Below are 20,644 nucleotides of genomic sequence, written 5' to 3'. Positions count from 1 at the left end.
TCCAAAAGGCTGATGACCAGGAACACTGAAGGCTGTTTAACTGATGTTTCACTAATGTCTGTCTTCGGAGTCAAGACACCAAGTCGTATGTGGATCCCCTAATTTGTAATGTGTTTCATTTTGAAGATCTACAAAGATCAGAATGAAGGTCCTATTAGAATAAAATTCCATTTTCTCATAGTTTTTTAGTAAACAGAGTCACTTCTATCATGTTTAGCCAATGACATGTCCCCCAAACTAAATGCTACATTAAAGCCAGACATACATAATACGGCATATCCACATATCTTCCCCCAATACTTCCTTGATTATAGAGTTTAGACAAAACACACCAATAGGTTTGAGGCAGCAAATCTAGCCTCACATAATTATCAAATTCCACACTGCCACAAACAACACAGGAAGAAAGTAAACATCAGGCCGGGCATCTGATCCAGGGCTGTGTGCACATCCAGGGACCGAGGAAGCAGGGAAGGAGCCGAGGCTACGGGCCCTCCGTGCGCCAGAGAGAGGGGCCACGTGCCGTGCATTTTAAAGACCTCACCCTGCTTTATCCTCACACAAACCCGGCGACATAAGCATGACCCTCACTTTACAGGGGTCAGTGCCGGCCCAAGGTCACTCAGCTGGTGGGTGGCGGCAGGATTCTGACCCCAGCGCCCTCACTGCCTCGTCTTTGCTAAGCTGGCCACCACTGCAGGCGGGCAGCCCGTAACTGCCTGCTGAAACACCACCTCAGGATTAAAGACTCAACAAGGCAAACACTGACAAAATTAAGAGCGAGATCAAGCAAAAAATGAAATTTACTTTTTACTAATCAAGGATTTACATCGGCTATGAAGTTAAATGCAGGGACCAGTGTCTTAAGTTGACTTCATCTTATACATGTTACTGTGAAAAGTGTATACTATAAGAAACTATGAAAATTGAAAGAGCACAGTTTTTTACAGTCTTCCAAGAACCTATTAAAATCATCTTAAGAAAAAGAACAAAAATGATAAACATTCACTTGTTTAGCAGAAACTGATGACAAGAGCATAAATAGTAAGTGACATTTTAGGACAAAGATTTTCCCCTGGACAGGACTGAAAGGTTTAGGGAGTTATGAGCTATACTTCACAGAGTGTCAAAATCTGCACAGTGGCATAATTTTTCATATCTTAAATTATATCCCACAGAACTACAACCTCTTCTAAATTACTAATAAAGGAGTGGGGTAAAAGTCGAAAGGCAGCATGACTTACTTTGGCTCTCCTATCTTGATGCCGGGATGCTGCGTGTAGGCATGAGAATGTGTACTTGGGGCAGACTTAAACGCCATTGGACAAATAGGACACTTGTAGAAGACTTCACAGTGAGAACCTTGAATGTGAGACTTCAGTGCGGCCACATCAGAGTACACAACATTGCAATGCACACATCTGTTAGAAAAGAAACACACAGTCGTTAGCACGAGACCACTAAACATGTATAACTTAACTGTGTACAACTGGGTAAAATGAACAAATAGCCCTTTAAGGTTCTTAATGGCTTTCTTAAGCGTGTGGGTTTTTCTCTGTTTATAACAGATGAAATTATTTTTATGTATTTGAGAAGGAAGATCATGAAGAAGAAAAACAAAACTCCAATGGACTGTTTTTTGAGCATCTTTAAAGTTTCTAAGAATGAACATCCAGACTCCAGGCTGTGGTGAGACCAATGGACCATGGGGCCATGTCAAGGCCAGCAGCACAGCAAGACCCTACGACTGCTGGCTTTGAGAGGACTCCCGCACGCTGGATTCTGAGGTTCCCACCCATCCCCAATACCCAATGGAAGAAACCTTTGCTATCTAATCCTATATGCCATCGACACAGGGACCCAGAGGAAAGAATGAGTACTGGCTCCGAAGCCATAGCCACTGTGTCCTGACCACACTGAGGCACTGAACGTTCCTGGAGGCTACAGGGAAGGTCAACCACCTAGTGTGTTTGTCTCCTGGAAATTCAATTTAAGTACATTTACATTTGTTTAACAAATGACATGAAAGATGAACGTCTGAAAAACCAACCTCCCTATGTAAATTGCCTCTCTATCTAACCTCTTCTTGAATTTCTAATAATCTGATGATTATTAGAAATAATAATCAAATCAATAATCAATAATCAAATCAAATCACTCAAATCTAGTCCTACAGAAACACACTTCAGAACTTGGAGACACTCCTCCCCAGCCTCAGCCTCCTCATGCAATGACTCCCAGCACCACTTACAGCCCACCCATTTATCACCTAGTCTTCCTTCTTTGTTCACACCTGAAAATTATTTGAGAGTGGTCTCTCTGTCGACCCTCGAGGGTCTGCAGGGGTAGACCTTTCACACACCTGGCAGACGTGTCCTGGGTGTGAATGTGAGAGCCGACCTGGGGGAGGAAGACTGCAGTTGGGGCTGCCTTCCAAGGGCAGCGCTCGATGGCGTCAACGTGAACCTAAGACACTTCTGTTCTTAGAACCTCCCTCCAAATTCAAGGAGCAGCTTCCAAAGTCGTACAGGAGTGACACACTCTAAATGACATGTGCTCTATAAAGCATGCCATGTTAAGCTTTGCGGGCATTTCATAAAAATCATAATTAATGCCTTAGCATTTTAAATGACTTAAGGCATCATGTTCAGCAGCATATACATTAAAAGCACTGAATATAGGAGAATAAATACAGAAAGCTCCTCTGTCCTATCTACTTGACCTACTGTTTTAGGCAATAAAGCCACCCAAGCGCACTGAAACAATTTTGAGTTAACTAGAACTTGGGTTGTCTTGAACAGGTTACTGACCCTCTCTGGGCTGGTTTCTCATTTGTTAAATGAGAAGAGTTGGACTAGATAATTTTTTAGTCCTTCCCAACCCTAGAAGCCAGTAATTCCTATGAAAGAGGAAGATCACACAAAACAAAAATAGATGGGTTACTAACTATTAAACAAAAGAATCTGCTACATCGTGAATCATAAAGTATTTTCCCCATCAAGAGTACAAAGGTGTATTCAAAGGGCAAAACACCAAGGAAGGGCTGTTTCTCTGAAGTCGCCTGGAGTGAGAGGAAGATTTAATCTCTAAGAAAATAAGCAGGAGGTTAGAGAACCTACAGCTGATAAAGGAGGTGGCTAAGGCTTGGTCCAAGGAGCCTCATGGAGGCCAAGGGAAAGCCCCCCCCTCCCCTTGATGTGAGGAAAGAAAGTAGAAAAATTTAAAAGAACTTGAAAGAAAGTTGTAAAATATCTGCCTACAAGTGGAAGAAAAGAGGTCAATATGGAATGCAAATAAGATAGAAAAATAGAAGGAGAATGTGAAGGGTTCATACCGCATCCTAATGCTACTAAAAATCCAGTCTATTAATAAATATTTAATATAGCTGAAGCCCTGTGTGTTCTGGGTACCTAATTAAGTTTCTCTTCATTAAAAAAAAATTTTTACAGTATACAATCCTATAATTCCCCTTTCTAGATGCAGATCTAATGGATCAAGAAGCAGAAAAATTCAGAGAAATAAATGACTTTTACCAAATCAACCAGAAGCTAGAAATGACCCCCTCAATATTTGGGAGCTGTAATATGATCAGGAAGAGAGTAAACAAGGCACACTAAACCCAAAGAGACAAAGTCAGGCTGGGAGCCATGCTAGAGATGCTCCTCTGGCTAAAAATAAAATAAAATTTTTAATTGGAAAAACTATAAAGCCAAAAAAGGAGGGGAAAATGTACAAGGTCAACGGGCTGCTAAACCCCAGACAAGTAGCAGACTGGACCATTATTTGAAACAACAGGAAAAAAACTCAGGTCAAATTCTGTTCTATTACCTAAAGAGGTAAACATGAACTAAACTTCAGAACGTACAAACACAGTGTTTTTATAGCTCTTGTAACCCTCAAATGCAAGAAAAAAAGTCTATACTAAACACAGAAATTTTAGTAAAAATTCAAAGTGCCAAATTTAAGCAACTCTGTGAATGAGGGGGAAAAAAAAAGAAAAGCAAAGCAAGGGATGGTCTTTTCCAAGTTGAGTTAATTACTTTTAGCTTGCCGGCAGAGCTTTTGTTTTAATTTAGAAAAGATACCAGGAATAGCTAGCATTATAGGAGTCTTACTTCCTTTATTCATTCCAACTTAAGTTTACTTTCATTATATTAGAAAAATCAACTATAAATATCTGAGGAAATTGGCATCCGTTAAAAGAACTGCACTTGTAAGTTCTATATTAAATAAAGAATCCAGTAATAAGAGTTTCAAAACATGGGATAAGAACCAAAGTATCACTGTGTATGAATTCTGTGGAATCAAGGGCACCTTCAATGTGGAACATTCCTCTTAAGCGCTTAGCATGCTTTTGGATTATCCTGTTTTACTCTATAACATACCCACAGAGAAGGAGGCAAACATCACACCAATTTTACAGACAGGGCACCAAGGCACAAAGAACACATGAATTACCACACAATGAGGAGCAGAACTGGTACAAAAACCCTGGTTTCTAAATTTCCAAACCAAAGGTTTTCTACTAGGGTGGTTGCCAATCCATTAAACATCTGTGCATCACAAGTTTGGAGGCATGAGATAAAAATGTGAAATAAGTCTTAGTGTTAGAAAAATGGACTGAACCACCTAGAAATTGGTGATGCCATAACGTAAATTTAACTGAAATAAAACTTTTAAATCATACCGACTGGCCTTCGTTTTTATAAAACATCATATCTGTATCACAACTAAAAAAAAAAATCATTGTATATTAACAGTCTAACATTAACAATACCAGGTGACCAAATGTTCAAGTTTAAGATACATACAGAATACAGTAATACCTCTATTAACAAAGACACTGTATATCAATGGCATGTTTTCTTGGTGGACCTTCATTGGGTCAAAATATACAGGAATAAAATGTTTCTAAAAGGTACAGGAATGCATTTCAGAAGGTCACAAAGTGGAGGATCAAGTTCAAATGCATCATCACTCAATACTAAACTAACATTTAGATTTGTCAGATGTTGTAAAAGACTAAACTAACATTAGCCTTGTCAGATGTTGTAAAAGACACATCTGAGAATATTAAGGGGCAGTGAAAGGGGTCACGGTTAAGATGTGCAGAGATGAGGGAGAAGCCTGGACTCAGGTAATGGAGAAGAAGGAATAAAGGAAGGTGATCTGGGGTGGAAGGCTCTTCCACAACGAGCGGTGGTAGGAAAGGACATACACCCAATCCTTCAACAAGACAAGATAAAAGTAAGGGACCATCCACACCCTTTCTGTTTTGATGAGAGCAAGTATTCAGAGGTACAGAAATGCACTGCATTCTTGCAGGGGTTAAAATGCAGAGAGCACGACAACAGAAGGACGCTAGAAAGGGTGCAGAAAGTATAAAGGCTCTAACAGTCAATCAAAGCCAAACCTTGCCACCTGCACACTTTTGCCTGGAAGGATGGGCCCCACTGACCCTCGGCTTCGTGTGGACCAGAGTCAATACCACATTGCAGGATTCACACAGATCAACTCGACTATAAATGAGCCAGGTTCCCAGAGGATCTGTTAATCGAGGTATCACTGTATGACCCTGAAAACGATGTGCACAGACCACTCAGAACCTTGTACCCTCAGGCGTGAATCAGCTTTGTTTGCACAGAAATGAACGATATACTGACCGAAAACCAACTCTCCGCGTGTAGTGCAGACAGTTCTTGGTGACGTGGGTCTGGAAGTGCACCGACCTGCAGATGGCCCCGCACTCGGGGCAGGTGTAGGGAGATTTGTGCTGGTGGATTCTCTGATGAGATGCGTAACTGCACTGGTTAGGAAGCAGCATCTGGCAGACAGTGCAAGTCTTCTAAATAAACCAAAGGGGGAAACAGGGTTGGTCCTACGAAGTATTTTCTAATATGCAAAGAAGCTTGGTTAAACCTCAAAATAAGTATACAGTGGTCATTTCAAATACTACGATAATTGATTTCCAAAGAAAAAGCAAACTTACAAGTTAAATGGTCAATGTAAAATGGCCCTGTAAAATACAAACAATATGCAGTCACGCTCATCCCTCAGTACGATGTGAAGAGACTGTTAGCATTAGGTAGACTTCCAATTTTGTTACTTTTACATTTTTTTTTTTTAGTGTGAAGAAGAGGTATCCTTATAAAGTATGATAGTAAATCTACTTTAATGTATAATTAACTTTAAAATACAAGTTTATGGGCATCTATCTTGACAGTAGAGTTCTCACAACTCAAAAAAGTTTCTTCAAAATAATAAAAATTAATTAGTGGCTAATCCAGCTTTCTTTCTTTTTTTTTATTTTTTTCACTTCAGTTATTTGAGATCTGAAATACAGGAATGCAAAAAGAATGGCCACAGCAATCAGTTGTTCTTTTTTGCACATGAATTGGTTTCCTAAATGGATGAACTGAACGTTATGATTTATGATTAAAACCAACGAACCAAGTTTAGATACATAAATTCAGATATTAAATTGAAACTTCATAGAGCTTAAAATCTGATCACATATAAACTAAAACTGAGACTGAAATTCTCTTTGGAAAGGGCTCTACACCATTAACTAATAACCAGGAAAAACTGAAACATGCTACATATTTTTCATCCCCTTAGATATAAGCACTAAACATGGCATATTTTTAAAACACAAAAAACTTAAAGTAAATATAAATAGAGGACTCAATTACTTCCATTCCAAAAATAAACCTAACATAGCAGAAGACAAAATGTGTCTGAATACTATCTGGACATTCGTGCAACAAGTATCTTACTACTATCTTCTAAAATATGTAATTTTTATTAAAGTCAGTTAAAGAAAGCCTCAAAATACAGACTCCAGCTAAAACTGAAACAACCTTTTGTAATGACAACAGAATTAAGACATTTTCAAAAGACTTTTTATTCTTTTAGCTATTGCATCAAACAAATTAAGGTTTAAACTTCTGAGGAACCTAAACTAAGAAAAATCAGAAACTCACTTGAAAACTCTTTCTTGGTTCTCTCCTGAAAGGACTAAAATACAAATTTTATCCCATAAAATGTTTATTGCAGTCACAAAATAAGAACATTACAGGCAGCTTTGATGAGGTTAAGCATCATTTAAAAATAGCATTCCTTTTCTAACACATATCCCAAAGGTTAAAACAAGCCACAGCAATGAAAACCAATCAACAGATGCATTAATTTTAAGATCCTGGTGACATCTACATTATCACAGGTAGTCTGCTTCTTTGAACGAAGGTCTTCTATTCGCTTTTACCACACCGTCATTCATCCCAGGCAGTGAATTATAATGTCTGAATTTCCACAGACATCTCAGAATGTCTTGTACTTACTTAGGAATAAAACCAGTGTTTTCTACACTCAAGTCAAAACATTTTATGTTTATCATATGTATTGAGCCCATTCCACTCTAAGCCAAGCGGTGAACTAGGTCCTTTAAACAGACAAACTTCGATACATCACCTCATCTGATGCTCATAATAACCTACGAAGTGGATAATATTATCTCCAGTTTACAGACAAGGAAATGAGGGTTAGAGAAGTTAAGAAACTTGCCAAGGCCTCACAGCTATGAGGTGGAAGAACCGGGATTTGAACTGGGCTCTGAATAATTAATTCCAAGGCCAAGGGAGGAGTAGGATGGGGGTCACAAGGAATAAACAAGCAAAAATGCCACCACCACCACCACCCCCCCGCCGGGCAAATGCACGTGAAGGCCAGAGGACCGCTGTCAGGGTTACAGGCCACCCCCCATCCCACCTCCGCAGCTTCTCCTTCATGGAGAGTGATGTGGTTCTACCACTTTTATTATAGGGAGAGACAGCAACAAAAATAAAACAGGAGATCTAAAAAGGAGACAAAGTATGTGCTCCCTAAAAGCTGAAGAGAAGTTTCACATGATCTCTCATCAAGACATGTTAACACACCCCCTTCACGATACACATAAAATTCACCATGAATTACTTAAACATGCTCCCCTACTGGATGCCTGTGTGTTTGTAACTCACGTAACTATATAAATAGTTATGGACGGGTTGGTGGGGGAAGGGGCTCTGTTACTAGCAGGTCAACTAAAATAAGTATCAAAAGTATTCAAGAAGAGGTTCTGTTAATTAAAGTGCTCTTTACGATAGAAATGTCTGACTGCAAAGACTATGAAAAATGCTTTAGAGTGACAAGGTCACCTAATTACCAACGTTTCAATAGCGACCTCTCTTGCACCAAGTCCTTGGAGAGGGGACGCATTCCCCTCACACTGCACTGTGCAGCGGGGCGCTCCTTGTGGCCCCAGGGCTCTGTGAGAGCAGGTGGCAGCCTCTGCCCTCCCTGCCCCCTCCACCACTGATGAGCTACAGGAATCTGCACTCAGCCATTTCCATGGGCTGAGGCTCCTCACCCACTTTAGGTACAGAAGTACAGGCGAGAGTGGGAGCCGGAGTGGGCTACAGCCCCAAATCACAATGCTTCCATACTGCTGAAACGGGAGAATTCAGTCCCTGGGAAATCACATCAGATGAAGTTCTAATCTTTAGTTTGTACACACAGATGCATATATATTTGTGCACATACTGTGCTGACTCCGATGTTTCCGTTTACCTGCTCCCACTCCATTCCATTTTGAGAACAAGCAAGCTGTCTGGACTGCAGACGTTCTCTTCCTGGATACTTGCGTGATTGCAATAGTTTTAGGGTTTACCTAACTGTTCTCCCTCCAGTTTTATCCACCGCCCCTGTTTTAGATAATGTGTCCTCTCTGCTTCCTGAGACAACAGTGACGGATCTTCTAAGCACAGAGGAGCAGATGCCATTAGCTTCTCTGGGATACTGGGAATTCACAGTAATGACACACGCTCTCTGGATCTGGGGAAATGCGTTTGAGCATGGGGGCAGGCCAGGATTTCTCTGTGGTCTACAAGAATCTGACTGTCCTTTTTTTCGTTGTTTTAAATCAAAGAAACGAAAATGTATCTTAAAACTCTAACTCTCTACTATACAAGTTGAGGCTACTTTCGACAGGATAAAGCAGTTTAACATGACAGTACCTGCTTCTGAACAGAAAACAGTATAATAAAATGCACTTAAATAGTCTCATGTGTCTTTTGACAGTTTACTTATGTCATCTGAAAATGGAAAACGTTTGCAGTACTTAGGTAATAAGCGGCTAATTTCTAGTCTGGGGCAGACTCATTTGCCCAGCGAACTGCTACTTTTTAAAGTAAAATATTATTTTTCAATACTCAGGTAACATGAGAAAGCTGAAAATAAAGCTGAAAGGTAATCACACTCATAACTTGACAGCTACCTGTATTGCACCCTTCTCTGCCCAATCCTGGCACAGAAATTGAAGGATAGGCCTCCAACGCAGGCTGTGAGGAAGGGGGAACGGGGTACACCAGGGCCCTGGTAAGGATTCAGAGAGCCCTAGGGCTTGGCACCCTCTTTGTAGACAGGAGGAATTATCTGAGTAACAAGGAAAATAATTCTATGTGTTTCAACTCATATTTTAGGGAGAAAAGTAGCAAGGGAAAAGATGAGGAAGGCTAGGGAAATGTGAGTAAATATAGCATCTACTTATGCTTAAATTTCAAACAGACCAAAAGCCTGTGACAGCATGAAACCCACTGATCCAGAGGTCAAAACACTGTCAACTTAACAGTCAGCCCAGATGCTAAGTACACTGTTTCTGCCTCATTAACAGCAGTTTCGTAATTTTCCATATACAGTATAACTACCAAATAATAATAATAATAATAAAAGTATACCAGTTTGTTTTCTGGCTCTCACTTTCACCCAATTTCACAATGAGAAAGCATTTGCACAAAGCATTGCATTTTAGATCTCAGTTAAATGGAAGTAACACAAAGCAAGCATTATAGCAGAAATAACTGTATATACCATTGTTCCCAATGCTAGCTATTGGTGCTGGTTTTGTCCTCAAATCATTCTGCACTAAAAATCCCTAATAAAAGTTGACAGTGAAATGAGCAAATTCACAGAAAGCAGTATGGTCCACACATATAATCTACTCAGATGACAATTGCTCAAGAAGACAGATAAATTAAGAGTTGATAACACTGAAATATCAACTGGGACAGGACTAGCCTGACCAAAATTAATAGTAAACATTTAGGAGAGCAGGACCAAAAACCACGCTAATAATGGTGTTTCGGGTGGGTGCGGGAACTGAGGCAGCCCCACGGCCTCCAGAAGCAGCTGCTGGAGCAGAGTACGTCTAGAAACGAGACCTGGGGGAGGCTGCTCGGGGTAATTTAATACGCCTGGTATGTTCTATTAATGATGCCCATAAACTCCCTGAACCTAAACTGGATCAGCAACCCCCCAAAATAAGGACCACTGCAGATAAGTCACCTTTATCTGCACCCTTGAAGCTAATCTGAATGTAACCCCAGGGTCCGTTCTCAGAAGACTCCTATGGTCCCTGCAACTGTAAAGTTCTATGCTTCTACGTCTTAGGTTACCAGCATCACAAACTGGAAAGAATAACTAGCAATAAAGAAATCTTGCCTCAGGTTCTGAGTTGGCCACTGATTGGGCATTTGTCTCTTCAACTGTAAAATAAAAGAGTTGAGCAAAAGACCTGTAACATCCTCTGATTCTACGGGAAGAAAACTGATTTTACCAATTCGGAGGTTATAATACGCACTTCCAGTCTGTACTTGGCTAAGTTTAGTTGTGGTTTTACCAAGAGGTGAAGCAACAACATTCCAATAAGTTTAATTTTCAATTATTAAAACTACAGTTGTCAGCTCTTAACTACTTCATGGAGAGAGGGAAACTTCTCTGGCCCCTCCACCCACTCCTTTTCTCAGTGTGCCCCAAGGCAGGAATTATTAACGGGATAGAGTGGAATATAAACCGCCAACCAGGGCAGCTTTACCGGTGTTAGAAGTCGATGTCCACGTGCTCCATTTTTATTGCACCGCTTGGTTCAGTGCGGCTGGGAAGGGCATGACCCACCCCAGACGCTCCATCTCACCCCCCACTCCTCGCGGCCTGCTCCTCGGCAGGGTAAGCAGACGCAGGCAGGGCAGGCTAACCTGGGCCCGAGCATGCCTGGGGTCCTGGCTCGGATTCAGGCTCGGGGGACGCAGGGTGAAGAGGGCTTCGAGCTAAACCACAGAGACCTGCATGGGGGTTTGCTGAGCACTGGGCCAGTTAATGATAAAGCAGCATTCTGAGTCTCTGAGTCAATCATTACCTTGTATAGACTGTCCACAGAATATCTTTAAGAGAAGGAGTAACTGGCAAGGCAGAATTCAGCAAATGCCACCAAAACCTTACTTTATCCCATGACGTGCTGGCAAAACCTCCAGAGCCTGAACACGTATGTACGGGGTGGCGGTGAGAGGAGGTTTCGCACAGACAGCCACAGCTGGTGTCAAAAGAGAAAGAAATCCTTTACTGGGTTCAAACAAGCACCCCTGGACCAACTTGGAAAAGGATCCTTTCAAACCATAAACAGGGGTAAAAATATAAGTGGGGAGAAAATGAAAGATAAAAAGAGAAGGGAGATGGTGCCTGCACTAAACAAAGAAGTCATTCTCAAGAGAAGGGCTGAGGTCTTAAGAGGCTGGGTTCAACACACGTGAAAGGGAGAAGAAGAGATGCTTGCTCCTGACAGCTGTCACAGATAGGCCAAGACAGAGGTGACCTCACTGAGCAGGGGACATGCCTGAGGCTCAGAGAGGAGAGGAGTCCAGAGTCAAGTGGAATGCTGTCCTCCTAGGAAGCCTGACTCCAAAAAGTGACTGAGAATCACAGGCCGGAGGCCTCAGGCAGAGCCCAATGATGTAAACTACACACTCTCTCCTGGAAGACAAAACAGTTGTATTTGAAAAAATAGAGTGAAACTTCCACTTCCAGGGAAATGGAATAGAAGTACGTCTCTCTATTCCTTCCACTAAGTACAACTAACACTCCTGGGTATTATATATACAACAAACATAAAGAGACTCTGAAAGGCAGAGAGAAGGCAGGCTGGCTAGGCACCTCAGGTCCCTAGTGATGAGTTCTCTGGGGTTCTTTTTGCCTCACGGATCCCAGATTTGGAGCTGAGGAAACTGGGAACCCAGAAACGCCAATGGGCACAGACAAAAAAATCCCCAACAAAAGCCTGCTATCTCTAGCCAAAGGATCCGGAAAGGGGCAGCCTAGCAAAAGACACAATTACTGCTCTACTCCAGCCAAACACCCCAGGAAACACTGTGGCCTCACCCATAGCACACCAAGTCCAGGTGGAGCCCAGACCTCCGCTCCTGAGGCTGTAATAAGGTGTCCTAATACCCTCACCCAGATGGTATCAGAGAAGGCAGCAGGGAAGTGGGACTTTCATCCCCACCAAGTGATTATGAGTCCCTCCACCAGCCCAGCCGGTGTTTAAAAAAAAAAAATCCCAAAAAAGAAATTTCCAGGCCCAGATGGTTTCACTGAAGAATTCTATCAAATATTTAAAGAAAATCTAACACCAATTATAAGTCCCTTCCTATATGAATACAGATGCAAAATACTAACAAAATATTAGCAAATATAATTCACAATATATAAAAAGAATTACACACCTTGATCAAGTGGGATTCATCCCAGAGATGCAAGGCTGGTTCAATATCTGAAAAAAAAATCAATATAATCTTTCCCCCAAAAAAATACCCTAAATCCAATAATGAGCTTAACAAAGACAAGGAATACATGATAAATACACAAAAATTAATTGTGGGGCTTCCCTGGTGGCGCAGTGGTTGAGAATCTGCCTGCTAATGCAGGGGACATGGGTTCGAGCCCTGGTCTGGGAAGATCCCACATGCCGCAGAGCAACTGGGCGCGTGAGCCACAACTACTGAGCCTGCGTGTCTGGAGGCTGTGCCCCGCAACAAGAGAGGCCGCGACAGTGAGAGGCCTGCGCACCGTGATGAAGAGTGGCCCCCGCTCACCGCAACTAGAGAAAGCCCTCGCACGAAACGAAGACCCAACACAGCTAAAAATAAATAAGTAAATAAATAAATAAATAAAGTAGCTATTAAAAAAAAAAAATTAGTGAGATTAAAAAAAAAAAAATTAATTGTGTTTCCATATATTAGCAACGAACATGTGAACAATGAAAGATATAATACCATTTACACTTGCCCACGTGGAAGGGGGGGCAGGGGGGAGGGGGAGCACCAACAAAACATGTAAAGAAAGAAGGAAAGCTAAAGCTAGCAAACAAAACATGTATAAGACTTGTATGATAAGAACTACAAAATGATAAATCAAAGAAGATCCAAATAAATGGAGAGACATTCTTTGTTCATGGACTGAAAGACTCAATAAAGAAGAGTTCTCCCCAAATTGATATACAGGTTTAACATAATTCCTATCAAAATTCCAACAAGAATTTTTTTGTAGCTATAGACAAGACTATTCTAAAATATATATGGAAAGGCAAAATAACCAGAATAGCTAAAAAACGATTTTGAGAGGAAAGAATAAAGTTGGAGGAGTCAGTCCACCAGAGTCCCAGAAATGGCTCCACAAATATGCCAGCTGATGTCTGACAAACTGCAAAGGCAATTCAATGGAGGAAAGACAGTCTTCTGGACAAGTGGTATTGGAGAAAAAGGACATGCATGGGGAAAAAGAAATCTCCATCGAAGTCTGACACATTATACAAAAATTAACCCAAAACGGATCACAGACTTAAACGTAAATCATAAAACTAAAATTTTTTTAGAAAAAAAACATAAAAGAAGGTTCTTAGGATCTACAGCAAAGCATTCTTAGACCTGACACCAAAAGCACAAGCCGTAAAAGAGAAAACTGATAAATGGGACTTCATCAAAATTAAAAACATTTATTCTGCCAAAGACCTAATAAGATGAAAAGACAAGCCACAGACTGGGAGAAAAGACTTGCAACCACATACCAACAAAGGACCAGTATCTAAAATATATCAAGAACTCTTAACACTCAACAGTAAAAACAAACAAGAAAACTAATTAGAAAATGGACAAAAGAAGAGACATTTCACCAAAAAGGATCTGCAGATGGCAAATAAACATAAAAAGATATTCAACATTATTAGCTATGGAGGAAACACAAATTAAAACCACAAGATATCACTACACACCTATCCGGATAGCTAAAATACAAAATGATGCCACCACCAAATGTCAGTGAGGATGTGGAGAAACTAGATCACTCATACATTGCTCTTGAGATTTAAAATTGTACAGCCGCTGTGGAAAAGAATTTCTTAAGAATATAAATATGCAACTACCATACAACCCAGCACACAAAAAGGATTTATCCCTGAGAAAGGAAAACTTGCGTTCCCACAAAAACCTGCAGACAAATGTTTGTGGCAGCTTTATTCATAATAGCCCCAAACTGGGAACAAACTAGTGACATAGCCAACAACCTGGATGAATCTCCAGGGAATTACGCTGAGTGGAAAAAAGTCAGTCTCAGAGGCTACACACGGTATGACTCCATTTATATAACATTCCTGAAATGACAAGATTACAGAAAGGAGAAGAAATTAGTGGCTCCTAGGGGCTAAGAGGGAGGCGGGGGCGGGAGGGAGGTGACCGTGGCTCTAAAAAGGCAGTACGAGGGGTCCTTACGGTCGCGGAAAGGCTCTACGTTATCAACAGCACCAGTGCCAACAGCCTGGATATGATACCGTTTAATAGTTTTGCAAGATGTTGCCATCGGGACAAACTGGGTAAAGGGTACACAGGATCCCTCTGTATTATTTCTTACCTGAATCTACAATTACCTCAAAATAAAAAGTTTAATTTGAAAATGGGATGATCTGAGAAGACTCAAGGCATTAATTAGCACGGGATACTTTCGGCATTATCACGTAAAATTTTTCAACTACCTTGGCAATTATAAGTAGAAGGTGGGCAGGAGAAAGGAAGGGAGGAATATCCCGGATGGGAGGAAGGGAGGGAAGGAGGAAGGAATATCCCCGCTGCCAGTGAACCGGCACACCTTTCTCTAGGTCCGGTAAACTCACACGTGGAAAGGCACGGAGCAAGGGCCAGTGGGCCTGTTAGTCTTGCCAGGGCCCTGAGGTCACACCCTTTAACCTCCAGAATCAACGCTCGCTGGGGTCAGTACAGGAAGCTGTTGTACATGACTCTCTAAGCCTACATGCAGATGCAGGGAAGCCCGGCCTGGGCAGACCTGAGAAGAGCCCGGAGAGAAAACGGGCAGCCGCGGGCCCGGGGCTGACCCTGTAACGGTCCCCACCCTCGGGCAGTGAGGCAGCCTCCTCTGGCTCAAGTTCACCCACAAGTTGCCAGGAATGGGGGGGCCAACGGAGAAACGGAAAGTAAGACAGAAAGAAGGCGCTCAGGGAAAGACTGGTGCTTGAGGTGCCCTTAGATCTTCTTACAAAATTGAGAAGTTGAACTAAGTGTTGTAAGTGCCCTTGTCAGAGAGGAAACAGTTTATACAGGTGGACTTTTCCCCCACACTTAAATTTAAGGTCACAAACTGTAAACCGGCCAGCGGTCGTGTGAATAGCAAACTGGAGAAGACGAAACGAAGAATTTTTCTCTTTTCTCTGCCGTCCTTCCTGTCTTCGGCCCCAGCCTCCCATCGCCATGGTTACCTGACGCCACGCGGTGGCGGGGGCGGGGGGGGGGGGGGAGGGGCAACCACAGGTGGGGACCACCCGAGCTCCCGCTACACGTGAGGCTAGGACAGCAGGAGCCGCACGGATGCCACGGGCCTCCTGGGCTGCAGGAGGGACTCGAGGAGGGTGTTAAGGAGGCTGAAGAAGGGGCAGCTGCTGCGCGCCCAGGGGCGCAGGCGGGGCGGCTGGGTGAGAGACCAGGCTGCCCCCGGGCGCGCAGGACCCCTGGCTGAGCCTGAGAAGAGTGGCAAGTTGTGGAGGGTATACCGCGGTGAAGGGCAGGGCTTCGGAGAAAGCAGGGGCAGTGAGGAGCAGGGGGGGTGCCACGGGGTGCGCTGATGCTGCCAGCCAGGCGGTGGCTGGATCAGACAGCAGCTGAAGCGCACTCGATAGAAATGCTCTTCTCAGGTGGGCTGAGCGGACCCTAGCTCGGCAGAGTCAGAGGAAGGAACCAGGACGGGGTGACTGTCCGGCCTAGGGTTACCTGGCCCTGGAGTTAACACATATTCTGCCCTGACTCATTCCTCAGCGCTCCAGGGGAAACGGGGGAGCTGCACTACACACCCGTCCCAGCAAAACACAAAGAGTGAGTCAATCAAGGCAAAGCACCACCCACACAAGAAGAGACGTCAATCTCTCTCCCTGAGAGAAAGCGCTTCCCTATTTGACCCTAGTTCGGCTGATGCGCCTAAATGGTTAACAGAGAACAAAAACGAGGGGAAAACAGGGAAGAAAGGGTCCCCAAGGGAACAGACATCTCTCAAGGCAGCTCCACATGCCAATACAGACCGGCCCACGCGAGCCGGGACATAATCCACCACCTGCACAAAATACCCGCAGGACAGAGAGAACTACAGAAACAGCTTTTTCTTTTTTTTTTTTAACTGCATCCTTTTAAGACAGAAAGAAAAGACTGCCCCTTTGATGAAGTGGTGACCAAATAAGAGGAACCCAGACAGAACCCAAGCCTGTCACCAGGACGCGCCTGGGGGGCTGCATCAATCACTTCTTCTTAAACCAGCCTAGCCACCTGAGTACTTTACTGTCAGAGCCAATGAAACATGTAACATCCAAAGTTCTCGATGCAAGAATGTTCTCGAAACTCTTTTATCGTCTCCATTTCCACTCAACTGAATGTCCAGAGGAAAAGTCACTGAGGTATTCTTGATCTTTTGTTCCCCAAACTCAAATCCTACAAAGAACTTAACTCAGCAGTTGCCCTTGGGGAACTGATCACGGTGACAGTACCAGACGGTGACAGTACCAGACGTCTGAACCACAGCATAAAGCTCCTCGTCACAAGATAGTGGAGGCAAATAAGGGAAAGATCAGTTTACCACTGGGTCTTCAAAAACAGAAGTTTGAGCCAGAGTATATCAGCTCAAACTAGCACCCCTTCCAATATCACAAGTTTCCTGGTTTGCAAAATAAATCATATGGTCTTTCTAGCTTGAATTAGTTTCATTCAACATGCCCAGTTACTTCCATATATCTGTAAAACACATTTATCTACTGCCCAGAAGTTGCCTCATGGAGAGAAGCAAATGGTAGAGATAAGATCGCTGACTGACGCGCATTGTGAAATACATCTCACCAACACCAACCTACACTTCACCACAAAAAAACAAACCAAAAATGCCAGAAACAAGGGATTTCCCTGGTGGCACAGTGGTTAAGAATCCACCTGCCAAGGCAGGGGACACGGGTTCAATCCCTGGTTCGGGAAGATCCCACATGCCGCAGAGCAACTAAGCCCGTGCGCCACAACTACTGAGCCTGTGCCCTAGAGCCCACGAGCCACAACTACTGAGCCCACGCACCCTAGAGCCCACACGCCACAACTACTGAGCCCACGTGCCACAACTACCGAAGCCCGTGCACTCTAGGGCCCGTGCTCCGCAACAGGAGAAGCCACCGCGATGAAGAACCAACGCAGCCCCAAAAAAAAAAAAAATGTCACAAACACAAACTCAAAGGTATTCTATATTTAAGTGGAGATGGGCTTTCCGTTAGCAGCTTAAATTCACTGCAGTGGAGAATATTACTGAATATACCAGACCAACACCTTAAGTAAGCAGACACGCCTGAAAAGTGGGTATCAACTGGGTGTGTTTAACTGTAAAAGACAATAATTATAAACAACAACAGGAAATTTTTAAATCCCAAAATGGTCACTAATAAATGACTCAGGAACACTGGTGACGTAGCCTGACTTGAACACTTAATCCAATGGGTCTACACTATCACTCGCTAGAGCTCAGACTTCCAGCATAAATTCCAATCACCCAACAATTAAGAACTCCTTTACTTACCCTAAATCTAAGGTGCCATGACCCAACTAGTACACAGTTTCTAACTGTCTAAAAGAATCATCTTCCAAAAAACTGATTTTTAAATAAGATTCATATTTCAACATCGCTCTATGAAAACAATCCTCTCACGTGGGAGTGTGTACACAAATATACACACACATCTCCCCATTTAACTGAGCTCCCGCCCCTAAAATCAACGGCATGGTAGAGAGCACTCATGTCTACAGACCCATCACCGAAACACCAAAATGTAAATGATACTCTACTTGTCCACTTGTATCTGCAGCCTGCTGGAAATGAGTGGCCAGCGACGTCTCATCCTGGAAAACTTCATTACACTCCAAACATTTCAGACTATGCCTACAGAGCTTGGATGGGTCTTCATCCAGAGGCATAGCTGGAATGATGGGTGTGCTGGAAGGGGCTGATATGACTGTCCCGGTTATGCCAGACTGAATTTTTGTTACAGTGTGTGTGCCGGCTCCCGAGGAGCTCGGGAGGGCGGAAGATGAAGCAGGAGTATTGCTTGATGGAGAAACAATCATCTGATCTGCTGGGACTGGCTTCAAGATCAAGTGTGAACACTGCATCACCACTCCCTTCTCCTTGTGCCCGCGGGCATGGGACAGGAGACTGCACTTGTTGTAAAAAACGAGGTTCTTGGTGCAGTGGTTGCACGTTACTTCGATGCGCACGCTGCGCCTGTCGTAGTGCTGGGTCAGGCTCTTCTCGAGGGCGAAAGAGTCCCCACACTCCAAGCACTTGTAGCCGCGGGTCGGTAACGTGATGCCCGCGTTCGCAGGAGGACTGAGGTTGGGGATGTAAACTGGGACTGGGTTGACGCTGCTCAGCACCTTGTTGAAAGCTTCCACCACAGAACTCTGCAGGGAGGACACCACCTGGACCCGCGACACCTTCTTGGGTGGCTGCGAGGCCGCGGCATTGATTATTGCCTGCTTTATTTGCTGCTGAGGTTTGGTGAGCACCTGGCGGAGCTCGGAGGTGGCCTGGGCGCCCTGAGGCAGAAGGTTAAGGTTGGCAAGGTGCACAGTCTTTGGCACGAGTTTGGCGTTGGCCAAGCTGGAGGCCGGCACCACGACGGTTTGCTGCTGGATGGCGTTGGCGGCTTTAATGATGGCACTGCTGGCGCTCTGCACGGAAGCAGCAGATATGACCGTGGCTTTGACCGTCGTGTTGTTGGCGAGCTTCAAATTAATGACTTGAGACCCGGCCGTCTTCACGGCCGACACCGGGAGGAAGGCAGTCGCCACAGGCTTGATGGTGACCTGTTTGGGGGTCAGCTCGGCGGGGGCCACCGCGTTGGTAACGACCGCCGATTGCAGAGGCGCCCTGGGCGGGGAGGAGAGGACGGCAGCCGAGGTCGGAGACGACAGCAGCGACGTCACGGACGCCACCATGGGCCCCGTCTGCTCAGAAGGCTTTTTTCCGGCATCGAGATCGACTTCAGGCAACACCCTCGTCACTGTTCTCTTGATTTCCCCAGAAGACGTCTTGATGGTTTTTATGCGGACTTTGGGAATTGCTGGTGTTGACCCTGCAGGAGAGGATGGCGATCCCTTGCTACTGTTCTCACTGGAAATGCTCCTGGGACTATCCGGCTGCTTGAGGGATGCTTTTTTTGTCCCATCGATGAGACTCTGGGATTCCGGAGACTTTTCAATGGCTCTAGGGCTATCGTTTACTTCTTTTGGTAACGGAGAGGACTCCCGGGAGTTGGTCACTGGTTCTTTACAGGAGTCGGAAGCGGCCTTTTTAGCACTAAGAGCCGCGATTGCAGCGATGCAGGAAGAAAGCTTGGAGGATGGCTTGGTCCTCGAGGGCACCACACCGCCGAGGGAGGCGTCACTCTTCTCCGAGGTCAGCTTCCCCTCGTGGACCCTGTTTTCAAGCACCTTTTCAGAGTTTTCCTTCAGTTTATCCTCCATTTTTCTGACTTTGAAAGGTTCATAAACACTCAGATTTATAGAATTTGCTTCCGTTTCTCTCTTAACAACTTTGTTTTTATCTAGGCTGCCTGACGTCGAGATGCCAGTCTTGCTTAAGCCTTCTCCCCCGAGCGCCTTCAGTTTCTCATAGTCCTGCTGGGGAACCGACCCTGTCAACACGTTCGATCTGAAACCGGAGCGCGTGTCCTCTTTGTCCGGGGGGTCGTCCACCTCTATCTTCTCATCGTCGTCAAACTCCTCAGCACTGGAGATGGGGCTGAACTGGCTGAAAGCGGAGTCTTTTAAAGTCACCTCTGAGGTAGGCACGTCTCCTTTCAAGGACTTCGATCCATCTTTACCGTAAGCGTCAAGAGAGGACGCCGAGAGAAACCCGTTGTGCAGGCCGTTGCCGGTGGGATTGTGGCCGTCCTTCTCCGCGCCCTCGGAGGAGTCGATGTTGCGAACGTTCTTCACGATAACACTGACGCCGACGTCGGAGGAGGACGGCGTGTGGGAGTCGTCATCCACGTGGGCGTTCTGCTTGATGTGGCTTTCCTGGTCGTCGTGTCCAGACTCAATAGCTGCTTTGGGATCGACCATATCTGGGATGTCAAATGCTGCCAGGAGGTCATCAAAGTCTGGGGTCTTCATATCCCCCATGGTCATGAATTTGATCAGATGTTCTGTCAAACGAACAGAAAATAATTCCATCAGCAATGAACATGCAGATAAACATC

General features: G+C 44.2%; 1 protein-coding gene across 9 annotated transcripts in view; it reads right to left on the bottom strand.

Moving 5' to 3' along the window:
- Positions 1 to 20,644, bottom strand: part of ZNF532 (zinc finger protein 532) — a 108,185-nt gene that overhangs the window by 38,643 nt on the left and 48,898 nt on the right. For all 9 annotated transcript variants that reach the window (XM_059893723.1, XM_059893720.1, XM_059893716.1 and 6 more), the window contains 3 exons: positions 18,228 to 20,590; positions 5,664 to 5,845; positions 1,245 to 1,421 (listed from right to left, as the gene is read on the bottom strand). In XM_059893723.1, the coding sequence (XP_059749706.1) occupies positions 1,245 to 1,421; positions 5,664 to 5,845; positions 18,228 to 20,573 (2,705 nt within the window). In that variant the 5' untranslated portion in view covers positions 20,574 to 20,590. The remainder of the gene's footprint in view (positions 1 to 1,244; positions 1,422 to 5,663; positions 5,846 to 18,227; positions 20,591 to 20,644) is intronic.

The sequence above is a fragment of the Balaenoptera ricei genome, chromosome 14 (assembly GCF_028023285.1).
Source record: "Balaenoptera ricei isolate mBalRic1 chromosome 14, mBalRic1.hap2, whole genome shotgun sequence".
Classification (NCBI taxonomy): Eukaryota; Metazoa; Chordata; class Mammalia; order Artiodactyla; family Balaenopteridae; genus Balaenoptera; species Balaenoptera ricei.
The sequence above is the reverse complement of the archived record's forward strand: the minus strand, read 5'-3'. Positions and strand labels throughout refer to the sequence as shown.